Source organism: Culex pipiens, chromosome 3 (assembly GCF_016801865.2).
Source record: "Culex pipiens pallens isolate TS chromosome 3, TS_CPP_V2, whole genome shotgun sequence".
NCBI lineage: Eukaryota > Metazoa > Arthropoda > Insecta > Diptera > Culicidae > Culex > Culex pipiens.
The window spans coordinates 178996860-179019425 of record NC_068939.1 but is presented as its reverse complement, the minus strand read 5'-3'; the positions used below and the strand labels follow the sequence as shown (position 1 = coordinate 179019425).

General features: G+C 37.3%; 5 protein-coding genes and 1 non-coding gene across 8 annotated transcripts in view; 3 read left to right on the top strand and 3 right to left on the bottom strand.

Moving 5' to 3' along the window:
* LOC120432338 (histone-lysine N-methyltransferase ash1) overlaps positions 1–22566 on the top strand; it is a 348037-nt gene that overhangs the window by 222549 nt on the left and 102922 nt on the right. The gene's annotated exons all lie outside the window — the stretch shown is intronic.
* On the bottom strand, positions 2064–5718 carry LOC120432385 (stress-associated endoplasmic reticulum protein 2). Of its 2 annotated transcripts, XM_039597579.2 has the most exons (3): positions 5528–5717; positions 5291–5389; positions 2064–2916 (listed from the first exon to the last, which is right to left on the bottom strand). In XM_039597579.2, the coding sequence occupies exon 3, from the start codon at positions 2882–2884 to the stop codon at positions 2690–2692; it is 195 nt and encodes a 64-aa protein (XP_039453513.1). In that variant the 5' UTR covers positions 2885–2916; positions 5291–5389; positions 5528–5717; the 3' UTR covers positions 2064–2689. The 2 variants fall into 2 exon arrangements, with proteins under 2 accessions (XP_039453513.1, XP_039453514.1); XM_039597580.2 differs by lacking the exon at positions 5291–5389 and having other exon boundaries at positions 5528–5718.
* On the bottom strand, positions 9397–10030 carry LOC120432390 (40S ribosomal protein S23). Its single transcript, XM_039597585.2, has one exon. It carries the CDS (start codon positions 9977–9979, stop codon positions 9548–9550), a length of 432 nt encoding a protein of 143 aa, XP_039453519.1. The 5' UTR covers positions 9980–10030; the 3' UTR covers positions 9397–9547.
* LOC120432379 (DNA-directed RNA polymerase II subunit RPB7) lies at positions 12959–14004 on the top strand. The gene is made up of 3 exons (XM_039597573.2): positions 12959–13119; positions 13178–13636; positions 13699–14004. The coding sequence occupies exons 1-3, from the start codon at positions 13108–13110 to the stop codon at positions 13747–13749; spliced, it is 522 nt and encodes a 173-aa protein (XP_039453507.1). The 5' UTR covers positions 12959–13107; the 3' UTR covers positions 13750–14004.
* Trnas-aga (transfer RNA serine (anticodon AGA)) lies at positions 13962–14043 on the top strand. Its single transcript has one exon. It is a non-coding gene; the product is annotated as a tRNA-Ser (tRNA).
* Positions 19041–20253, bottom strand: LOC120432401 (60S ribosomal protein L32). 2 transcript variants are annotated; one of them, XM_039597601.2, is made up of 3 exons: positions 20129–20253; positions 19648–19748; positions 19041–19494 (listed from the first exon to the last, which is right to left on the bottom strand). In XM_039597601.2, exons 2-3 carry the CDS (start codon positions 19738–19740, stop codon positions 19183–19185), a joined length of 405 nt encoding a protein of 134 aa, XP_039453535.1. In that variant the 5' UTR covers positions 19741–19748; positions 20129–20253; the 3' UTR covers positions 19041–19182. The 2 variants fall into 2 exon arrangements, with proteins under 2 accessions (XP_039453535.1, XP_039453536.1); XM_039597602.2 differs by having other exon boundaries at positions 19648–19745; positions 20129–20171.

Below are 22566 nucleotides of genomic sequence, written 5' to 3'. Positions count from 1 at the left end.
CTCTGGATGGGTTTCTCTGCGGGCTTGATAGGCTGCTTGCTCATCTTCTTCTTAGCTGCATCTCCATCTACGGTGCATTGCCGGGAGAATGACGAGCAGGTTTCGAGGGCATCGCATCTGTCTTCCAGGAACTTGACGAAGTCCGGGAACGTGGGGTTATCCATGTTGACAACCTTTTGCGCCCAGAGCGCTCGTGTCTCGTCGTCAATCTTCTCCAGAAGAAGCTGGATCAGCCAGGAGTCTCGTGTCTGGTACTGCTCGCCAAGGGTGTCGAGCTGTCGAATTACCTCGTCTAACGTAGTGACTAGCTTTTGAAGATCGGCGAAGTTTGCGTCTGACACGATTGGCTGGTCCAAGAACTCCTTAACCAGCGCAAACACGGTGTACTTCTTCTGGTCGTAACGTTTGAGGAGTTTTTCCCACGCCAGCGGGTAGTTGGCGTCCGAGATGTCGAACGAACTTACGTGGGTGCTTGCATCGCCTTCGAGGAACGACTTCAGGTATTTCAGCTTCTGCGACGGCCGCAGCGTCTCTTTGCTGTGGATGGTGCTGACGTAGAGATCCTTGAAGGAACGCCAGGCTTTGCGGTCGCCACTGAACTTAGGAATCTCGATTGGAGGAAGCCGCACGTCAATGAAAGGGTCGGGTTGTGCAGGATAGGGTTGGCCTGCCGCCTGTTGGCTGCCCTGCTGAAGCTGGTTCAGTTGGGCTGCTTGAGCCGCTTGGTTCGATAGTAGCGCTCTTTGTGTTTGCAGTAGCGCTGCCAGAGCAGATTGGATGTTATTCGCCGGCTGAACGTCCGTGAGATCGCTCGCAACGGATCCTTCATCCAGTTCGACGTAAATCGACTTCGCCTCGTAGTAGCGATCCTCGAACTCCTTCCGGTAGTCGAAGACCGAGATCAGTGATTGCAGGGTTGCCTTCGGGGTTGAGTCTTCAATCTCGTCCTGGACGTCGAAGAAGTTGTTACCCAGCTGCTGGAGCCGTTCCAGGCGCTCCCTAACCTCGCAAAGTGAGGGCTCCTGCGACTTGACGCGTTTCGCGGTTTCGAGCTCGCGCTTCACTTTTTCGAAAAGCACATTCCGTTTCGCGGTGACTGCTTCCATGTTGGGTCGGATCTGCTATCCGGTTGCTCGAAGGACCATAAATGTTCGGATTTTGGTCGGAAACGGAATTAAACGCGTGGCGAACTCTAAACGTTGTTTTCCTTTATTCGTTATGGTGGTAAACTGACAGTTTGTTGTGGTTGTTTTGCACGCTCAAGAGATTTTACTCAAATCTTACACGGTGGTGTGGTTCCACCCAAACAACGGTGTTTTGTTAAAATTTTAGTTTTTTACAAAAAAAACTGTATATAAAATGATAAAGAACAGAAGATGCTCAAAATGACCTCCTGCGCGACGTAGCATATTATCGAGGATTTTTGTTTGCGTTACAGTAACTTCAATTTTTTTCGGTCAAATATAGGAGATTTTAAATCAAACAACTTGTTAACACAAACGAAACGAATCACCCTAACGTCACCTGAAGCGCAGACTCAATATGTTTTCCCCGTGTTTGATAACAACGGCGCGAGGCCAACGCCATCCATATCACACTCATGCGAGACGTAATTCAAAACTCCAGCGATAACGGAAATTCGGTCTTTCCAATGAGGTAGCGCGAGCTGCTGCTGGTTTTGCACTGTTTACTCAGCCGCTTTGAGCCTCTTATTGCGTTCTGGAAAAGTAAAACAGGTTGTTTTCGGATTGTTTGGAAATAAATAATGAAAAGACGGACTTTGTTTTGTTTCAAAGATTTGCACATTTAAATATATTACTTTACTATAATTTTCTTTTCCGATTTGTGTATGTGTGTGTTTGTTTGTTTTTTGTCGTCCCTTTATTGCAATCGGCCACGCATTGTTCGTCCTTTTTTGCGCCAAACTAGTGTCGTATTGTGAGATTTCTAGATTAAATTTTCAAAAGGTCCTATCTGCATAGGAAACCCATGAGGGATAGGTTGTTTTGAAAATTTAATCTAGATTTGAGGATTTTGTATTTACTGTTTTACTTTTTTCTTTCTTTATTCGTATTTTAAATCGTCATTTTTCTTCTTTTAATGTATGCATGCAATTTTTGGAAAAGAAAATCAATCACTTTTAGCTACATTTTAGAAATATAAAAAAATATCAAAAAAAGATAAGCGATACAAAGTTTGTCAATTCGGTGCACCCACCCTTAAGGAGTCAACACACGCAGTTTGGAATGGTGCGCGCACCGTCCGTTTGTTTAATTATTGCAAGGAAAGAACACAGAGACGTTCACAAGGGTGAGGACGAATATAGAACAGTGGTGAACCTAGGATCAAAATTTGTAGGTTCGTGTCTAAATGCCGCTGCTGCTGCCAATCTTGGAGAGAGGAGGAGGAGGTGTTGTAAATTTTGTAGTGCGTTTAACACGGGTGACATTGCGCCTCGTTCCGCTATTCGCGACTTCCGGGAAGTGAAAACAGATGCACCGGAAGAGAGCGAGGGAACGGCCGAGTCCAAACCACCACCCAGTAAGGAAAGAACGTTGACGAATTGTGTGTTTGAGTGTGTGAGTGTCTGTTGCTTGTTGCTGGTTCTTGTTGTGAATGTGAAGAAGGGGGTTGCCGTTTCGGGGAGGGATCCAAACCAGTGGGTCCCCCTCGCGTTGGGCGCAACACATTACGCAATCCGGATCGACTGAATGATCTGGAAGATTGCGGACCCGCACACCACGAAGATGAACAGCGCCAGTAGCCACGGACCGACCGGGTACTTCTCCTCGGCGTTCTTCGTCGACTTGGGGACGTTTCCGCGCTGGGTGATGTTGCGGCTAGCCTTCTCGTTGGCCATGCGGATTCTCTGCTGGGGGGCCATTGTGCTTTGTGTTGGGTTGGATGGGGTACGTGCTGGAATGGAGAAAACAAATGCTAGTTAGTAAAAGCAACTTCATTTTGAAGCTAAACGTTTTAACGCACTAATATAAAATAAATTCCTTCACAAATTTGCCTTTTAATTTATTTTTTTTCGCCATCGGATTATTCGACTTATTAAAATGAGGCCTTTTTTTAAACCAAAAGATGTCAAAAGAAACAATTTGACAATCATTAGTTTTTCCATACAAGTTCTATACAATGTTTCGGGCAGGTCATACAAACTGATTGCTAAAAAAAGACTCATACATTCGCGAGCATAAATCTAAATCGACGCAAAACTTCCCTGACCGTTTCCTATCATTTGTCACTTCCACACCATCTGCGATCGGCTTTGTTTTGATCATTTTTTAAATTGCTTAAAATCGATGCTCTCGAAAATATTTTACAATTTTGTTGCTAACAAAACGTTAAAGACACATTTGACAGCAATTTCCACCATGCCAAATACAAATTTACGGCAAACTGTGGTATTGATGGCCAAAAGAGCGCCGCGCTGGTATTTTGTTAGATTCTCTCCTCTCTGAACATATTCGTTTATGAGTTGTGTTCGCTCACGAATGGTTGCGCGCTTCAGTCGGCAAAGATTCGTTCGGCGATGAGGGAGTGATTTTCGATCGTTGTACCGAAAATCAGGACCCTTGTAAATATATGAAAATCTGTATCTTGAAATGGTATTTTTGAATCGATTTGATGTCTTGGGCAAAGTTGTACATTATATTAAAAAAAAATAATTTTTTTTTTTTAATTTACCATTTTTCATTTAACTTTTTTTCGCTACAAGTTGGATTCCCAAAATAGTTTTTTTTTGTTTTCGAAAGTGAAATTTTCCGATCTGTTCGATAAAAATCATTTCGAAATGTCTTTAGTATTTAGTTTATTTATTGAAATAAACAAGTTTTAAAATATTTTCAATATGCTTTGAAATTCAACATAGCAAAATGTGCCTATTTCTAATGCCGACGTAAACTTTAAGTACCTAGACTGCATAAAATTGACCACCCGAAAGCGCTTCCCTAACACGGACGTAAACTTCATGTAGCCAAACTGCTCATGTTCGCGCAAATGTCTCATATGCAAAAACAGCAAGCTTTTTAAAACGCAAGGGAAGTTTTTCCCACACGTAGGCTACGTGTTCGGGTTTCACGTAAAACCTGGATTTCCTCCAGATTTCTAGAACAAAGTACAGGATGTTTTTAATATTTTTGAAAGAGCACACGACTTTGAAGCAAACTGCATCACTAACTCAAAAGTGATGAAAATGTATATGAACATTTAAGCGAATAGGGGCAGCAAAATGCATTCAATTTTTCAATAAAACTATATTTCCCTAACACAAATGTGAACTTCAAGATCATAGCCTGAATCAAATTTTGAACAAAACTTGTGTTTTCCATACTATTCACAAAAGGATCAAAATTTTAATTTCAAACAATCAGTTTAACATTTTGTATTTTATAAATACGAATAATACCCGCTTACTTTTTCTAAAGGTCCTCTACGTGCATACGAAATCCATGGTGCAAAGGATGTTTTGGAAAAGTACTCCAAAATAACAAATTACAATGCGCAAAACAAGTCGACGCCAACATTTCAAAAAGCATCATGTACAAACCATGCGTTTTGAGAAAAACGCATTTGAATGTTGAGCATCCATTTTCAATTCCCATTTTAATATAAAAGCAAAATAAGATGTTCTAATGATAACAAACGATGAAAAACCTTGCTTTCATTGATACTTTATCATCCAAATTCAATAAAACATCATTTCCGTAATTTTATTTGAGTAAAACAAACATAACTTCTTTTGAAATCACCAACGTCTATATCACCCTGCTGTCATTGAGGGGGTCGCTTTGTTATGATTCGTTTTTCTTCGCCGAATGTACATGGCGCTTTGTTCATGTTGCTTTTTTTTTCGTCACGAGGTTTATGTAGTCTTTTGTTTGACAGGTTGACAGGGCTATATAAACAGGGACTGCTGATGGCAGAGATTTTGTTTATGTTACTTTATTTAAAATCAAGATTAAACAGACTTTACTGAAGTAACTTTTGCTCTTTTTTGGTGGAGAGGTAGCTTATTAGGAGTACTTTTAGAATATGCAATAACCCAGAAAGTGTTAAAATGTACATGATGCCTTTTGAAATGTTACCGTCGAAGTTTATGCTCGCAATCTTTTGACTGACAGTAAAATTGAACGTGTTCCCACATCATTATTGTGCCTCCTCTGCGACCTCCTCCGCCCCCTGGCTAAGCCCGTTAGAGCAAACAACTTTTGCCATTCCACGTACAAGATAAGACGCAAAGAGAGAAGAAAAAAGAAAGGAAAAACAGCAACTTTTCACTCACCAAATCGCTCGAGCAAGACGAAAAAAATGGCAATCGGTGCTAGGTCGGAAAAGGAAACTACTGTTTTGTGCACTCCTGTCCCGATGAAATAGTTCAAGTCTGTCGGAAATAGAAGCGAAAATAAAGCCTGTCAGTGTTGAAAAAATGGGAACAAGCTCTCCTCCCCCTTCTCTCTTCCATGGAATCCAAATCCATGGATCCCCGACCATTTTCCTTGGCCTGCTACGACGGTCCTACCTTATTTTCTCTGGTTTGTGAACTTTGACGGAAAACCCTTCCGAAGGCTGCTTGTGGTTACAAAACTGGTCTGGTTACGGGGCTGGACAACAATTACGCGTCGTCGTCACGGGTTTCCGCGGCGGAGAAGAGGTTCCTGGTGGTGATGTGTGCTGCGGCTGGCGGATCGCGTACGAAAAAGAGAAGATGCTTCGTGGCTGCTGGTCTGGGGCTCGTTGCGATTTGACACGTCGCCGCGGTTTGGAACTGTCGAGAACACAGTGTTGCGCGGGTTGTTTTCGTGGGAAATCTGTATCTTGAGTGGGAAATTGTCTGTAATTTGTATTTCTGTGTTTTATTTTATCATCCTAAATGCATCGAAAGAAGTTTCAAGTAATGCTCATTTAAGCACTATGTACACATTAAATTTCCTACTTGTTTAATTTTAAAAAGAAAATTGATTTCAACGACGACTTGTTAAAAAACGAATTTCCAATGTTGAAAAATCTGCATGAAAAGTAATTTCGCCGCATTCGGCATCGCTGCTGTCAAAGTGCACTTGCAAGATTTTCTAGCAAAGCAAACAATTTTCAAGCTATCGCGGTGGGTGTCTCGGGAAAAAATTCAAATTTGTGTTGCACGCAGGGAAAAGTTAACCATTTTGAGTAACTTTATTTAACATAATTTTAAGCGACTCTTTATTTTACAAATATCAACTCAAGTGGATTTCATAATTGGAGAAAGTGTGCTGAAAACTGTTTTCTTCAACCTGATTGCACGGATAATGTTTTATAATGCCCTGGTGTAAACGAGCAAGATTAATTAAAACATTTTTTTATGATATATGTTGAACTAGTAGTTTTCATTGAAAATTTGTATATTTAATACGCTTAGTAAGGCATTGGTTAAGGCTAAAAAAAAACTATGATATTGGAAACTTTTTCTAGTGGTCAAATTTTGATGAAATAGTCATCCCACATATTCGGAACACCCACAAATTCGGAACACTTTTGTGATAATTTGTCAATAACATGCCAAATGCAGCTTTTCTGTCGACCCTACTATTTTAAGGACCTTTGTTTGGACATTCTCTTGCTATTTCACTAGTAAAAGTAGTACTTATGGAACAAAAAACCTCATTTCAAGACTATTTTATCCAGAGCAGAAAAACACTGCCTCAAAATTGCCTGTTCCATAATTGTGGGATGTTATTGTGCCTCCCACAATTGTGGAACACCTGAATTTAACTGATATTTTTACAAAAAATGTTATCAGACCATTCATAAAACATAACTAAGCTTGAGTTTCGTTGGTTTCAGTGCGTGAAGTCATTATTTTGTAAAAATTATGTACTCACGAAGAGAACTAAAGTTTGTTTACATCCGTAAGAAAAAAGTGTTCCGAATTTGTGGATTTCAAAGGTCAAAGTTTTTCTTCAAAAATTTGATATAAAAGTTGAAATTTGCAGTTGTTCGATACAGCATTCGAAAGATCGCAAGAAAAGCTTTGAAATGGAGGTAAAAGCGAATCATTAAGTTCAATTATCGATTTTCCATGATTTTTTGAACATTGGCCGATCTGTAAACTGTTCCGAATATGAGGGATGACTGTATTATGAATTCAAAGAGACGAGTTGTTCCTTTTAATTCCGCCATATATTTTAATATATTGACAGATACGTATTTCGTCTACTACTTGCAGACCTTATTTATTGTAATGCATTCTGCTAAAACGCTCAACCAAACCACAATTGGGTCCTAAAATGAAGCTTAGATTGCTGATATTATTATTTACAGCGATAAAGCTTATTTTTCTGAGTACAATGACCCTTTGTACGACCACAAAGAGTTTAAAATGGATTTTTAAATCAATTTTGAAAAATTAACCTCGCGGTCCTTCTTGACAGAAAAGTTCCTACTTGACAGCTCGTTCCAAGGGGATCATAGTTGATCCATCGAAAAAATGTTGTCTTGTCATTATTTTTTTTTTGCATTAAAATGAAAAAAAGTGATCAGAAATGGTTTTTGATCGTGTTTTTATCGTTGTAGATAAAAATTGACATAGGGCTTTAGTACCCAATTGATGAAATATGTTATTTAGAATCATTAAAGGCATATTGGCATATCATGAGAAAATTGTACATGTTTCTTCAAATTTTCAGTCACTTTTCCGAATAAGTATCCTGTGAAATAAATAAAAAACGACGAGTAGGGGAAATTTCGTATATTTGGAAGGTTATGCGCTCGCTCCTAATTCCATCCAAGTTGCTTATTTTCACTATTTAAACAACTTATTTTATAAAACAGTTAATAGAAGCTTGCTTGCTCACTTCCTAAGCTATAATTATCATTTTCACTCGATTTCAGTTGAAAACGATTTTTACACGTCACGTCAGTAAATGTTTACATTTAACACAATCTGGATAGACCGCTTGTTTACAAACCTGCATCGGCCCATTTAAATTGTTTTGCTTGATTTAACTGTGCCAAACATCGGTCTTGCTAGATTGTTATCTTCAAGTACACAAAAGTTGAGTTGCAAAGTCTAATGTAATGTAAAAAATTAAAACAAATAGATTTTTTAAAGAACTTTGGCTACTACTTAAATCGAGTCTTGAATTAAACTGAAAAAAAATACTAATAGCAGGCGAAAATGAAAAGGCTTAATACCAATTTGAAAAAACTAAACGGGACATATCTGGAGTTTTTTTTTTTTTTAAAGTTCCAATAAACCTAATTTTCAGTTTTTGCTTTTTGGGTGTTTTTGAAGCCGCCTTGAGTCAGGGGTACCGTCATCTGGGGCGAATCGGGACTACAGTCTGAATAGGGACAGCAGTGTTTAGAGCACTTAAAGGTTCCAAATTTGGAAATGGATGTACACATTTGATGGGTTTGAGTCTGTTCTATCCGAAACCAACCAGAAAAATCTAAATATTGTGCTCTAACATGGTTAAAACTGCTGTCCCAATTCGCCACAGTTGACGGTATTAAAAAACACACAAAAAGCAAAAACTAATAATTTGGTTGGACCTTTAAAAAAAAAAAAACTCCAGATATGCAAATAAAAAAAAAACAAAGGAAAATTAAATAAAAACATAGAACATGTTAAGTAACGTTATTCGTAGAACAAGAGTTGACCCATTTTGGCTTGACCGTAACAAATTCGATTAATCGCAGTCTTTGTTAGTTTTATAAATATATTCCGTAAGTAAAGTAAAACTTTTTGTCAATTTTCCGTAAATTATTACAAAACAAAGAAAATAAAAAATGAGCTTAATTTGTTTGTAGTAGATAAAATTAAGTGATAAGTCAAAATAAAACAGAACATGATTTGATTAGTCTGACTAAGACATTCTGAATCTGAATGGATAAGCAATATAATTTTTTAAGTAAAACTGTTTTTTTAACATGCTTACGAATTGTTTCTCGGACATCACATGTTTAAATCAATTCTTTAAGGAGAAAAAAGCCAACTCCAAATGAAACATTGGAATTAGACTGCAATCAAACTTTTCAAGATTGTACACCTAGCTAGTTATATAAAATTTCTGTAAAATATCCGACTTTTGGAATGAAAACAAATCACTATCAACTGAACAATTCTCTGCATATCGTTTTCTTGACCTAACTGTAGATTTAAGTATTATCAATAGAATCAGCAATTAAAATTATTTCAATGCATTGTTCACTAATTATAATTTAAAAAAACTTTGGCTGATATAATCATTATCACAACAAAAGAGGCGATTGTTTACAGTAAACAATATCACTCCAGCGCCCCCAATCATTGAATCAGCTTCAAGCAAGTAATCTCCTCCGGCGGACCAAAACCGAAATCACAGGCATTTCTCAATCCGTATCAGGAACCAAAATAAAAACACTCGGTGCAACTTCCGTTGTACAAGAACTGTCACAGAAGCTTGTATTCAGATTTTCCTCCACTCTTGTTATGTTTTACAGGGCATTTTCAATTAACATAAGTTGTTGTTTGTAATCATCCTCCAGCAAGACTTCCTGGTCCCGGCCAGACAAATACCACAGCTTACGATCGTGGCCGTTCCTTCTTTTCCTTGTACAGGGCCAGCAGGGAAACGTTGGCCACCTTCACCACCTTGAAGCGGACTCCGGGAATATCACCGACGGCGTGACCCTTACGACCGAAACCGGCAACCAGGACCTCGTCGTTTTCTTCGATGTAGTTGAGGCAACCATCCCGGGGCACGAACGCGGTGATCTTCTTGCCGTTCTTGATGAGCTGCACACGGACACACTTGCGAATGGCGGAGTTCGGCTGCTTGGCTTCGACGCCGACCTTCTCCAGCACGATTCCCTTGGCGTGGGACGCTCCGGCGAACGGATTCGACTTCCAGCGGGTTCCCAGATGGGCCTTCTTGTAATCCTTGTCGGCCCAGCGCTGGTCCCGGCGGTGACGGATGTGCTTCCGAGCGGTACGGATTCCACGTGGTTTGCCCATTCTGTAATGGCGTCTGAACCGAACGAACACTTGAGTAGAAAAGAGCTCTTCCTTCTTTGACAGGCGCTGACATCCGCGAGTGAAAAAGTTTTCGATCGATTTTTTCTTGTTCGTCGAGTCAGTGCAGTCAGCGTCTGCAAAGTTCTGCAGAAAGCAAAAGTAACTGCAACCCTTTTCCAGAAGTTCTGCAAGAGAGTATAAAAAGGAAAGAAATATTTTGCTAGGCAGCCAAACAGCAGAAGAAAGAAAAAAAAATCTATCAGAAGAAAAATACAACTTCTACTTCTGTTTGAGGAAAAGTAACTTTTGTTGCAGAAAAGTATTCGCTGCCGTTTTGTGCAGAATTATGTATGTACGAGAAGTGCGTTCAATGCTCATACCTAGATAAATATGCTCACTCAAATAGGGTGAAAAGGCAAATACATTTACACAAAGACAGGGTTGAATATTCGAATATTTATTGAAATTTCTTTTGAGGCCGAGGCTATAGGGCCTATTAGTTTTACATGCGAAAAAAAAAAATTTCAGGTTTCGCTAAACAAAGACTAATAAAGCCGTATCTCAAAACGAATTTTAAAATGCCAAAGAGTAAAAGGACGGATTTGGGTTTTTGCTCAGAAAGAAGTAGAGAAGCCATAAAAAAAATAATTATTTTTTTTGGTAACAAATCTAAAATTCTAAATTACAGAAATTTACAAAATCAAAAGCTGAAAAACAAAAAACAAATTCCACGCACAAAAATAAGGCATATTTGAATTAACAAAACTATTTGTTGATTTGAAAATCCAGATTTTTGTTGAATCAACGCTAAACGTCAAAGCAACTTTTTCAAAACAACAAAAGATTTTTGCGGAATTGAGAAAATCAAGGTTTGTTTCAGAGCAAACTCGGCGTTGATTATACTCAATTAGTATTTTGTTGAATCAAACCTCGTACAGGCTGATCCTACAAAATATTTTTCTGCGTGTTGTTTCAAAATTTAAAAAAATGTATAAACCAAACATCAAAAATTTGTATTATGTTTACCAAAATTAAAAATTGAAAAAATCAAGAAAAAAAAATAAATAAAAAACCTAAAAAATCCTTAATTTAATAGAGCTAAAATAAACTATAAAATAAAAAAAAAAACAATTTAAAATATAAGGAATTTAAAATAAAGTTCAAAAATCTAGAAAATTAAAAATTTAAAGCAAAACAGAATTTTAAAATTGTAGACATAAATTAAAAATAGAAATTGTACTATCTAGTGTCTTAAAATATTTAAATACATTTCGTACTCGATTATCCAATCACATTTTTTTTTATTTTTCTCAAAAATTTTAGTTACAAACCTAAAATATGACTTCTGTAAATCGATGGCGGCAAAAATGCCGGCATTTTTGTACAGTTCAGACTCGGTTATCCGAAGGGCTCGGAAAAATTTCACTTCGGATAATCGAATCACGAAAAATATTGTTGTTTTCGTTGCCTTATTTTTAATTGTTGTGCTTAAGTATGACTCATAAACTACTCTAAAGTGATTTAGAATTTTTAAATCCGAGATGACGGCTAAAATGGCTGCGATAAAATATAAAAAAAGGCATTTGATAGTTTTAAAGGCAATAAACCATTCAAATTTGACTCACAGAATTCGAATTTGATGTTTAAAAACTACCTTGTTGTAGGTGATTCTTGACATCCTTCGAATGCAACAAGAATAATTCAAATCGGTTGAGTTTTCGCCGAGATACAGCCTGATGAAGTTGCATTTCCAACTTTTTTGACCCCCTTGGTGCTTCGCGTAAGTTTTGACCCGGTTGGTGCTACAAGTGTTAATCGTGTTTTTAACCGTTGTACGTATTTTATTTATTTAAATAAATAAATAATTTGAAATCTAGATGGCTGATCCTAGATGTTTTTTTGAATTTGAGTGTTAAATTTACTTAATTGAGTCCTAAAATTAAGCTATCACAAATTTATATTATTGTTCATAACGATAAAGCTTATTTTTCTGAGTACAATAACCCTTTGTACAACCGCAAAGGATTTAAAATGGATTATCAAATCATTTTTTTTTTTAAATACTTCCCGGCCCGGACAGGATGGTACAGTGAAACTTAATGTAAAAACAATGAATTTACAACGGATTTTGTTGTAACAATAGTTTTCGTTGCAAAGTTTTCTGGACTTAGGAAAATTTTGTTGATTTATTAAAACAAAAAAAAAATTCTAGGGTCCTATATATAGATTAGTCGCCTGTATGACAAGAGCACTGGAAAGCGGCTGAGTGATGTCTTTTTGTTGTCATCCTCCAACGAAATCATGTCCGAGTTGCTCATTTCCGAAACGATGTCAATGTTGTCGTCATCCTTCCTCGTTGGTTTCGGCCAAGCTGTCCTCCCTCGGGCCAAAACAGGCCAAAACGGAAGCTTGGTTGCTGCCGGTGGTAGCTGATTCCAAAAAAAATATCTCCGGGTCCTATTCCTAAAGTGCCCAGATCGGGAATCCTGCGGCAGCGGGGGCACCAACTACAGTTAGTTGATGAAGGCCCAAGTTGTTCCGAGTTCCGTGCCGACCAAAATTTCGTTTGGGAAGGAATTTTATTCACAAACGGTCACGTGAAATTGTTGAAAAATTATTTGGGATTTCCGTCATGAGAAACCCCATTTGTTTTGTTTATTTTAAATGACAGTTAAACAGCACAGTGCACGTAAAAATGGGTTGAACAGATTCAAGATAAAACTACCAAAGTTTCAGGAAAGGTTCTAGCGCGGTGCTGGCTCCGAGCTCAACGTTCCAGACCCGGCAGCACCGAAGTGTCACCCCCCTAGGCTCAAACAGAATAGAGCTTTATGACGTTTCGCGTACACACACTGGCGCACCATTTGATTTTGCTGGCCGGACAAAATTTAACCTCAATCTTTTTCGTGTACGTACACGCAATACATGCGCACGTAGATACCTCTATTGTCGATTAATTTGATGAAAACTTCATTGAACGCACTCATTTCTGTTACTTCATTTGATGGCAACACTTGCACGTTGAAATGACAAGTGTCAAAGTTCATCTCAAAACAAACGCCGAAGCGGCATTTTACAAGCCCAGCAGATTTTCCAGGCTTTGAAAAGAATTTTATTAAAATAACATCATGTTCTACCACGTAAGTATTGCGTTAAATTCAGTAATTTCCAGTTGCTAAATTGAACACATTTTTTAAGATATCCCTGGAACACGAAATCCTGCTTCACCCGCGCTACTTCGGTCCGCAGTTGATCGAAACCGTCAAGCAGAAGCTGTACACGGAGGTGGAGGGCACCTGCACGGGCAAGTACGGGTTCGTGATAGCGGTCACCACGATCGACGACATCGGTTCCGGTGTGATTCAACCGGGCCAGGGCTTCGTGGTGTACCCGGTCAAGTACAAGGCCATCGTGTTCCGGCCGTTCAAGGGCGAGGTGCTGGACGCGGTCGTGACCCAGGTCAACAAGGTTGGAATGTTTGCGGAGATTGGCCCGCTGTCGTGCTTCATCTCGCATCACTCGATTCCGGCGGATATGCAGTTCTGTCCGAACGGGAACCCGCCGTGCTACAAGTCCAAGGACGAAGACGTGGTGATTGCGCTCGAGGACAAGATCCGGCTGAAGATTGTCGGTACCAGGGTGGACGCCACGGGAATTGTAAGTTTGATGCGAGTGTGGAGTTGGACTTTGGGTGTTGATTGTTTTTTGTTTTATTTCAGTTTGCGATCGGAACACTTATGGACGACTATCTCGGACTGGCTTGTAGTTAAATTAAGATTAGGCATTTTTAATTGTAACAAAGAACGATATTTCCACGTTTGTCTAATAATGAAAGCTAACTTTTAAGGTAAAAAAAATCGCTTATTCCGGTAGACTGTAGAGAAATCCCTCACTGAAAATTACAACAAGTTTTTCCAAAAAGTTCAACAGAATTGCGTTGCAACGTCTAACTTGGCTGGCTCAAATTACGCACAACCAATAAGCAGTCGTGGCCGAGCGGTTAAGGCGTCTGACTAGAAATCAGATTCCCTCTGGGAGCGTAGGTTCGAATCCTACCGACTGCGATCAAATGTATATTTTTGAAATGGCTTTTAATTAATTTGAGATTATAAAGCTACTAACTAACAACAAGTGCCTTGTTTGTTTGTTTCGAGACTTTTAAACTTTTTGTAATTAATTGAAAAGTTCTCTTCTTCAAACTGTAACAAAATACAATTTGTTTGTACAAAGAAAACTAGATATTATTATTTCGCAATAATGGTGTCATAACGCAATTTTTTAATGGAATTACACTACGTTACATGAAAGATTTAGTGTGTCATTCTAGTCGGACCGCGAATAAATACATGTTTTGCCACAGATTAAAATATATTTATTACGGACAAACAAACTAAAATGTACAAAATATACAAAGCCGGCTGCACGATACAATTACGTCGCGAGACAATAAACGAATGAAGCAGAGTCTAAAGCATCTACATGATGGCAGATCCAGCTGCGATCAGTGAGCCCAGATCTGCTGTTGTTTTCATGGTCCCAACATTTAGTAAAAAAATAATTAAATTGTACCGTATTTTAATAAATACTGAAATTTGAAAAGCAAATTCCTTCAATGAAAAAAAGAAATTAATGGATTTTTAAATTAATTTTAAACAAAAAAAACTCTGTTGTTCGGGAAGTAAAATTTTAATTATTTGCCACATCGGTATTAAGCGAAATTTTGTATGCTTTTGCAGTTTTATGAGGATTTTTTTTTTGTAAAGTATTTATCTTAACATTTTCACAAAATAATGTATTTTTTCGAAAACTCTAATTTATTTTTTATATAATTTGAATATGGGTATCAAACTAGGGGAAAACTTGTATGCATTTTCAATTTATTAGAGTTTTTTTTTGTGAAATACTTTAAATTTCACAAAATGTCGTAATCGTTTCGAAAACACTAAAATTTTAATTATTTGCAATATTGGTATCAAACGAATCGCAATTTTATATACGTTTCTTTTGTACGAGTTTTTTTTTGTAAAATACTAAAATTTTCACAAATTACCGTATTTTTCGAAAACGCAAAAAAAAATATGCAATATCAACGAAACAAAACTGTGTGTATTTTCACTCAATTAATACTAAAATTTTCACAAAATACCAATTTGAGTATTTTTGAATAAACACGATATTATCTGAAATTTTATTTTTTAAACCAAACTCTCATAACGTGAAAAATCATAAAAAATTTCACCCATATTGCGAATTATGAAAATTCGAGTATTTTCGTAATTTGTGAATAAATATCATACAAAACTGTAATAAAGTTAAAAAGCATACCAAATTTCGCTGCATTTGATACCCATCGGGATTTATGAAAATTTGAGTATTTAAAAAAAATACAGTATTTTGTTAATATTTTTTTCAGCATTTATACTTACTCTATTATTTGAGTATACAAAAAATATATTCTTAGTGGAAGTTTTCAAAATTTAACCTAATTAGATAAATTCAAGCAGTACATATATTAAAACGTTACTTAATCCACCTTTAGGTGGTTGGTGCCTTCCTGTCATATGTATAGTAATTTCGTCTGAAATTAAATAAAGGCTCTTTAGAAAGGTATTTCAAATACCTTTCTAAAAATGTATGATCAGACGGGGTTTCTTACAAAAACCACCCTTTTTACAATCTTTCGAACTTTAAGCCAGAATCGTTTTTTTAGCATAACTTTTGAAATACTTAACAAAACTTCATAATATCAACTAGGGTCTTGTGGGACCCCAAGACGGATCGAATGAGACCAGAACGGTCCAAATCGGTTAAGCCAGTCCGGAGATAATCGTGTGCATTTTTTTCGGTGCACGGACTTATAGACATACACACGCTCAGACATCTGCTCAGAATTTGATTCTGAGTCGATAGGTATACGTGAAGGTGGGTCTACGAGGTCGAATTAAGAAGTTCATTTTTCGAGTGATTTTATAGCCTTTTCCCAGTAAGGTGAGGAAGGCAAAAAGGAGTTATCATCCGTAATCGTCGATAAGATTCTTGCCAATAGAATTTTCAATATCAAACCACGATCATTTTATCGTTATAACAGTATTTAAAATAATTGATCAATGATATAAAATGTTTAAGCTTTGTTTTAATCATTTTTTTTTTAAATTGTTTGACGTAAAATTTTAAAATATTGAATTTAAAGTTTTTAGCATGTTTGGGTTTATTCAAAAATATTTTCAATTTTAAACCCGCCCGTGTGGATCAATCGAACCGCGCACTGGACTCACAATCCAGAGGTCGACGGTTCGAATCCCGCGGCGGGCGCTCTAAAATTCTTTGTGTAAATATGGGTATTCGGCGCCGTCGCTCCGTGCCATACTTTCATACACTTAGGACCCCAGGGCGGCGAAGTCCTTGTAGATAAAAGGAAGACACTAGTGGTTGGTACTAGCAATGGTGGCCGACAGCTATAATAAAGTCAATTTCGTTTTTTAAATTTTTGAAAATTTCGATGTACACCTACCATAAAAAGATTTTTTTCGCAAAAAAAAATGTTTTAGTCAAATCTTACATTTTTTTGAAAACTAATGATTGCATAACAACTCCAGACTTTTTTTTGATTAGGTCCTATAAACATATGAAACACAATAGCTTATTGGACCTTTTCAAAAAAAACTCTAGAACTGAACTAGTGTAAAATGCATTTTAACACACATTTTCCATTAAAAATTTGGTTGAGACTATTATGCCTGTTATTTCAATATTTTGACCCCACCCTCGACCCTGGCCAGAGCCGAGGGACAACAACTTTGAAAAATATTTGCATTAACCTAAATTGTATTTTACCCTGGGCCTTGTAAAGTCAAGGGGCATGATTTGATCCTAGTGCATTAGTTAAAATTTGGGCATACATTATTTTTTTTTATAAGCACTATGGACACCACTTCATGCTACGAGAACTCGCTTTGTCGCAGCCCCAGGGCTTAAGCGTTGACCGATAAGCTGTCTTCGTGAACTAGGTAGTTCTCCGATAGTGAAAATATCACAATTGCACAAGACACCGCTGCTTCTGTGACTTTTTCACTATCACAATGTGGGATTTAGGTGGGACTTTAGGATAGTAAAATTGATTTGTTGCTTAGCATTAGCATTTAAAATAAACCTGTATGCTTTCCAAATCTATTTGATGATAAATTTAGTTGCAATTGTTAAGGTAGAGTAATGCTGTCAATAAACTTTGATTGATACCAGGCATTCTTTTATGTCAAATTGTCCATAGAGTCTCGATCAATCAATAATGTAATGATATCGGACAAAATTCGTTGATCTGTTGAACTAACGGTTTTCGGGTTATGGTTGTATTGACCATTGTTGCGAATCGAGGAACTACGGATCTTTTGACGTAAATGGTCGTTTCTTTTTCAAATCGCGATTTTTATCCTATTTGTATATCAGTTCACAAATTTTTATTGTTTTTTGATAGAAGTAGTACTACAACAGTTAAAGGAACGTTTAGTTTTGAACATTAAGTTTAGAGGATTTTAGATTAAAATTTAGATTTTCAATCCAAAGTAGTTAGCAAATGAATATTTGGACTTATACAAATAATTGAACATTTTGGACTTATGAATAACATACAACTGTGCATTTATTCTAGAGTCAGATCCATACAGCGTCAGTGTTTATTTGGTCGAAGTGTACTAATTCATTGGCAGATCTGGTTCTAGTTGTAATGTACGACAAGACTACTGACGGACGTGACAGGACGAGGGCCCAGTTTAGAGGTTTCAACATCAACGATGTGCGGCTGGACCACCCTCCCAAAAAAAAAAAAAAAAAAAAAAATAACCTAAATTGTATTTTAAAATTTCAATAATTTTTTTTTGGCTTTTTCATAATTCTGTATTTCTTGAAGTTTTGAATTTTTTGTTTTTAATTTATTAGCTTTGCAATTTTTGCATTCTAATATTGAGCAATTCCATCTCAAATAAATTTTTTTTCTGGTACTTTTGTACCCGACCCTCTCCGATTTCAATGAAACTTTGTAGACATGTTATCCTAGGCCTATATAAGCCATTTTCTGTATATGGAGCCAATTGTACTCAAAAATGATATTTGAGAAGGGCGTGAGCGTTTTGAATATTTTTGCATTTCGTTATTTAAATATCAAAAAGTGGTCAAAGACAAACTTGTAGGAAATTAGACGAGCTTTTTGAAAAAAATACACTGATAGAAAAATACACGCCTCTTCTATGGGATTTTTCAATTTTTATGCTTAAAAGTTAAATTTGAAGGTGAAGTGATGATTTTTTTTCGTTCATAATTTTTGAGGAAATAGCCTAAAATGTTACAAAAAGACTCACGAAAAATGCAGCATGGTATGTCTCTCCTAAAAAAAGTTTTTTTGAAAAGTGGTCTAAACGTAAAATTTTCAAAAATCGATAGTGGGAATCGATTCTTCAGACAATTTTACATAAAAGTCTCCAGATTGACCATTGTCCTATGTCCAATCCTTGGGAAGATACAGCGGCTTTAAAAATAAAAATGTTGAAAAAACAGCTTTTTTGGTAGTTTTTGGCATTTTCTATAAGACAGACTTGATTTTTCAGTCTCGAAATTCCTACAAGTTTGTCTTTGACCACTTTTTGATACAATGCAACGGCTTCGAGAAACAGTCATTTTTAAATTACAGAATACAAAAATATCTAAATAACTTACGCCCTTCTCAAATGTCATTTTCGAGTACAATTATACATATACACAAAAATGACTTTTATAGGCCTAGGATAACATGTCTACAAAGTTTCATTGAAATCGGAGAGGGACGGGTACAAAAGTACCAGAAAAATTCCTGATTTGAGATGGAATTGCTCTATTTAGAGTTTATAGGTCTGTTTTTTTTTCTATCGTTCCCTTGCAATAATCAGGGTTGAATTCAATTTAATTTATTTGGAAATTGATTCATTCAAAACACTGCTAATTTTGGCGCAAGATCTTCGTTTGGCTGTTACAATTAGAACGACGGTTTTTGAGAGTTAAATGGGACTTTCTCTCCTTCATGAAATCATGAATCTTGTTGTGTAGATTTTCCTTGTTTTATATTTCACTTAATAAAGAAGAAGTCGCCCAGCGCATACCAAGACCCAGCAGTGTACGGAGAACCGTGACGACGGTAATCGAACCAGCTGGCAGAAACACACAGCAGCAGCAGCAGTTTACTCGTTCTCCTGCGAGCGCAGACGGCCGTGCGGGTTCGTGACGGCGATGGCCAGCTGCTTCGCGCGCTCGACAATCAGCTTGCGCTTCTTGGAGGCCACTCCGTGGGCGATCTCGGCACAGTAGACGCGGTTCTGCATCAGCAGCACCTCCAGCTCGCGCACGTTGTGCACCAGGAACTTCTTGAAGCCGTTCGGGAGCATGTGGCGGGTGCGCTTGTTCGAGCCGTAACCGATGTTCGGCATCAGGTACTGGCCCTTGAAGCGGCGGCGCACTCGGTTGTCGATACCTTTCGGCTTGCGCCAGTTTGGCTGGAAGAGAGGGAGAAAAGGTATTATTAGTTAGTATTCCAGAGATTTAAGGTAGAAATCAATAAACATAAACAAAATTTTAGTCTAGGATGTCACTAAAGAATAAAAGCTTGTTTTTACAAGTTTCTCAAAAAAACCAATTAAAATACTTACTGCAAGTTTGTCATATCGGTCCGACTGGTGGCGGATGAACTTCTTCGTCCGCTTCTTGACGATCTTCGGTTTGTAGGCTGGACGCAGAGCCATTTTTGCTGCTGGAAAAGGAAACAACAGAGAAATTGAGGTTAGGTTTCAGTTCTGTTTCTTGACGGAACAGGTACGGGAGTCAGAATCGAATGCAAAGGTTGAATCTGAGTGGTGCTGATTTGCCGGAAGCTACCGCATGAACATGCCTATCGAAAAATAGTCAAATTAAGCTGATTTGACCGATTCTTCCGTGGGAAACGTGTCGGACGTAGGTCTTCCAGACTCTTGTAAGACCACCGTAAACAACATTGAATAAACGCAATTCTTCACGCCGCAAAAAAACGTTTTCCACCAAAACTTCCACGCACATAAAAAATAACTTGGTTTTGCACAACTCAACACTATAGTTTTACTTTAAAATCAAATTTATCACCAAAATTTCACTTACTTTTATTCGGAGAACAACACGCGGCTGATCGCTCAAAATGGAAGGAGCAACCAAAAGGAAGGCTTCCCGAAAGGTTGACACGAAAGTGACAGCTGGCAGTTTGACAGCTGAGCTCTTCAACACGGCGTGGTTGGCAGCAATGCGGCGGGGGGCTTTCGGCGGTTGTCTTTTTATGCCGGCGTTTGAGGGTGGTGGAGCTGCATGGTGTTTTGTTGTTTTTCTCCTAAATTATTTATTTATTACGTACGTCTTCTTAAAGTGAGTAAAGTTAGTCGAGGTGGATCATAAACGGTCTTAGACATCAACTGACACCGCAAAGGAAAGATAGAGAGCCTAAAGTTATTACAAGTTGGATTTCTGATCCCTTTCATAGCGAAATTAATTTTTGTTTGTATGCGTAAACCAACCTTCGCTTCTCTCTATTTCTGTACTTTTAAAACATGTAAAAAATACATTTGAAAACTATTTGTTTTGATATTAAAATTATTTTTCTTGTTAGAGTAATGAGAAACGCAGTGGAATTAGAAATAAACACGCCCAATCGGTAGTAACCCGCATAGTCAACAACCATACAGTCACCATTTGTCGAATGATTTTTCCTAAATGATCTTGATAATACACCAAATAGGGTGCAACCGTACATTTTCCATTCCCCAAACAATCTTACAATTTATTAAATAGGTCGTTAGGTTATGTTACAATACATTTTTACAAGGGATTTTTTTCGTGGATCATAGTCATACCGTACCCCAAACTGTTCAATTTTTATTTTATGTGAACCGTACCACAAATTAATAAAATATGATTTTAAATGGTAAACTGCTTTACCGACACTTACCGACACCATTTGAAAAGGGAGGAGCCAAAAAATAAACTCTACAAATGTTCTGGGAACTATGGATTTAACGGGAATGGTAAGTATATGATTATTAATGGTGAGCGTTTTTTTTTTGTAATGTCCGGGATTTGTTACCGCTTGATGATGATGTCTCCTGTTGATTCTTCCGTGGTGCTGCCGCCTTATCTAATTGAGCTATCTCAGTTACATTGCGTTTGGCGGTTTAAAATGCATTTTATTATGAAATGTGGCCTCAAAATTTATCATAAATATATCGTAACATGTATGGTAGAACCATACAAATAAATTATAGACCCATCACATGGCGTACAGTTATCGTTCTGATAATGGTCAATCAATTGTTTAAATTATTTGGACTTATAAAAATTATCACGAAAATAAATTAGCTTTACATACAAACTATATGGCAAACAGGTATATCGTTCCATGAATTGTTGAACAATGGTTTGAATTGTTGAGACTTAGGAAAATTTTCGCTGAATTCAGGTATATCGTTCCATGAATTGTTGAACAATGGTTTGAATTGTTGGGACTTAGGAAAATTTTCGCCATAATTCAGGTATATCGTTCCATGAATTGTTAAAGTATTATTTGAATCATTCGGACTTAAGATTTTTTTTTTTTGCTGTAGTTCATTTGGCTCAATCATACAATACCTGTTTCAAATAATCCTAAGCGTTAGGCGAACAGTTATATCGTTCCATGAATTGTTGTTCAATTGTTTGGATTATTGGGACTTAAGAGTTTTTCGCTGAACTTCAAGTTGGAAATACTACGTCGGCTATGGTACCCTTATGTTTTAACAATAGCTGTTCCGAAAAATCCTTACCATATGGCGAAAAGTTATATTTCTCCATGAATTGTTCAACAATTGTTTGAATCATTGGGACTTAAGAAAATTTTCGCTAAAATTCATTTTTGGCTCAATCATACAAAAACGGTTTGAAATAATACCAAACATATGAGGAATAATTATATCGTACCATTAATTGTTGTGCAATTGTTTCAATTATTAGGACTTAGGAAATTTAGGAAATTTTCCGCTTAGGTTTCTTTGACTAAATCATACCGAGTATCATAACTTTTATCATACCGGCTACAGTACAATTATGTTCTAACAATAGCTGTTTCGAACCATCCTAATCGTATGACGAATAGATACCGTTCATTAAATTGTAGGAAAAAAAATCAACCATTCGAATATGTCAAGATAAGTGCAACAATTCGGGAAATAGTACCATTTTAATTTTGTTATATGGTTGTGACATTATATCAACAATATCACAAATGGTAACCATACCAGAAATAATTTTCTTATGATTTCGACAGTTTCACCTTTGGTATTTGATTATGCGGGAAGTTTATTCAACTAATAACTGTAACCAAGCTGCCGGCACACAGTGCCTACTTGATTGCGCGCAGTCTTCAACTCAACACTCCTCCTAGACTGCTGCGGTCAAGCCGATCATCCCAGCCAGCTTCTCCGTCCTGATCCTGGCTAGTGGCTTCGTGAGAAGGTCCGCCACCATGTCCTCCGTTGGACAGTAAACGCAGCTTACCTCCCCCTTCTCGATCTGGT

Coding starts and splice junctions, on each gene's coding strand:
- LOC120432379 (XM_039597573.2), top strand. Junction 13,637..13,698: donor GGGTGGACGCCACGGGAATT/GTAAGTTTGATG, acceptor GTTTTATTTCAG/TTTGCGATCGGAACACTTAT.
- LOC120432385 (XM_039597580.2), bottom strand. CDS start 2,884: ATGGCCCCCCAGCAGAGAATCCGCATGGCCAACGAGAAGGCTAGCCGC.
- LOC120432401 (XM_039597601.2), bottom strand. CDS start 19,740: ATGGCTCTGCGTCCAGCCTACAAACCGAAGATCGTCAAGAAGCGGACG. Junction 19,495..19,647: donor ACCGATATGACAAACTTGCA/GTAAGTATTTTA, acceptor CCTCTCTTCCAG/CCAAACTGGCGCAAGCCGAA.
- LOC120432390 (XM_039597585.2), bottom strand. CDS start 9,979: ATGGGCAAACCACGTGGAATCCGTACCGCTCGGAAGCACATCCGTCAC.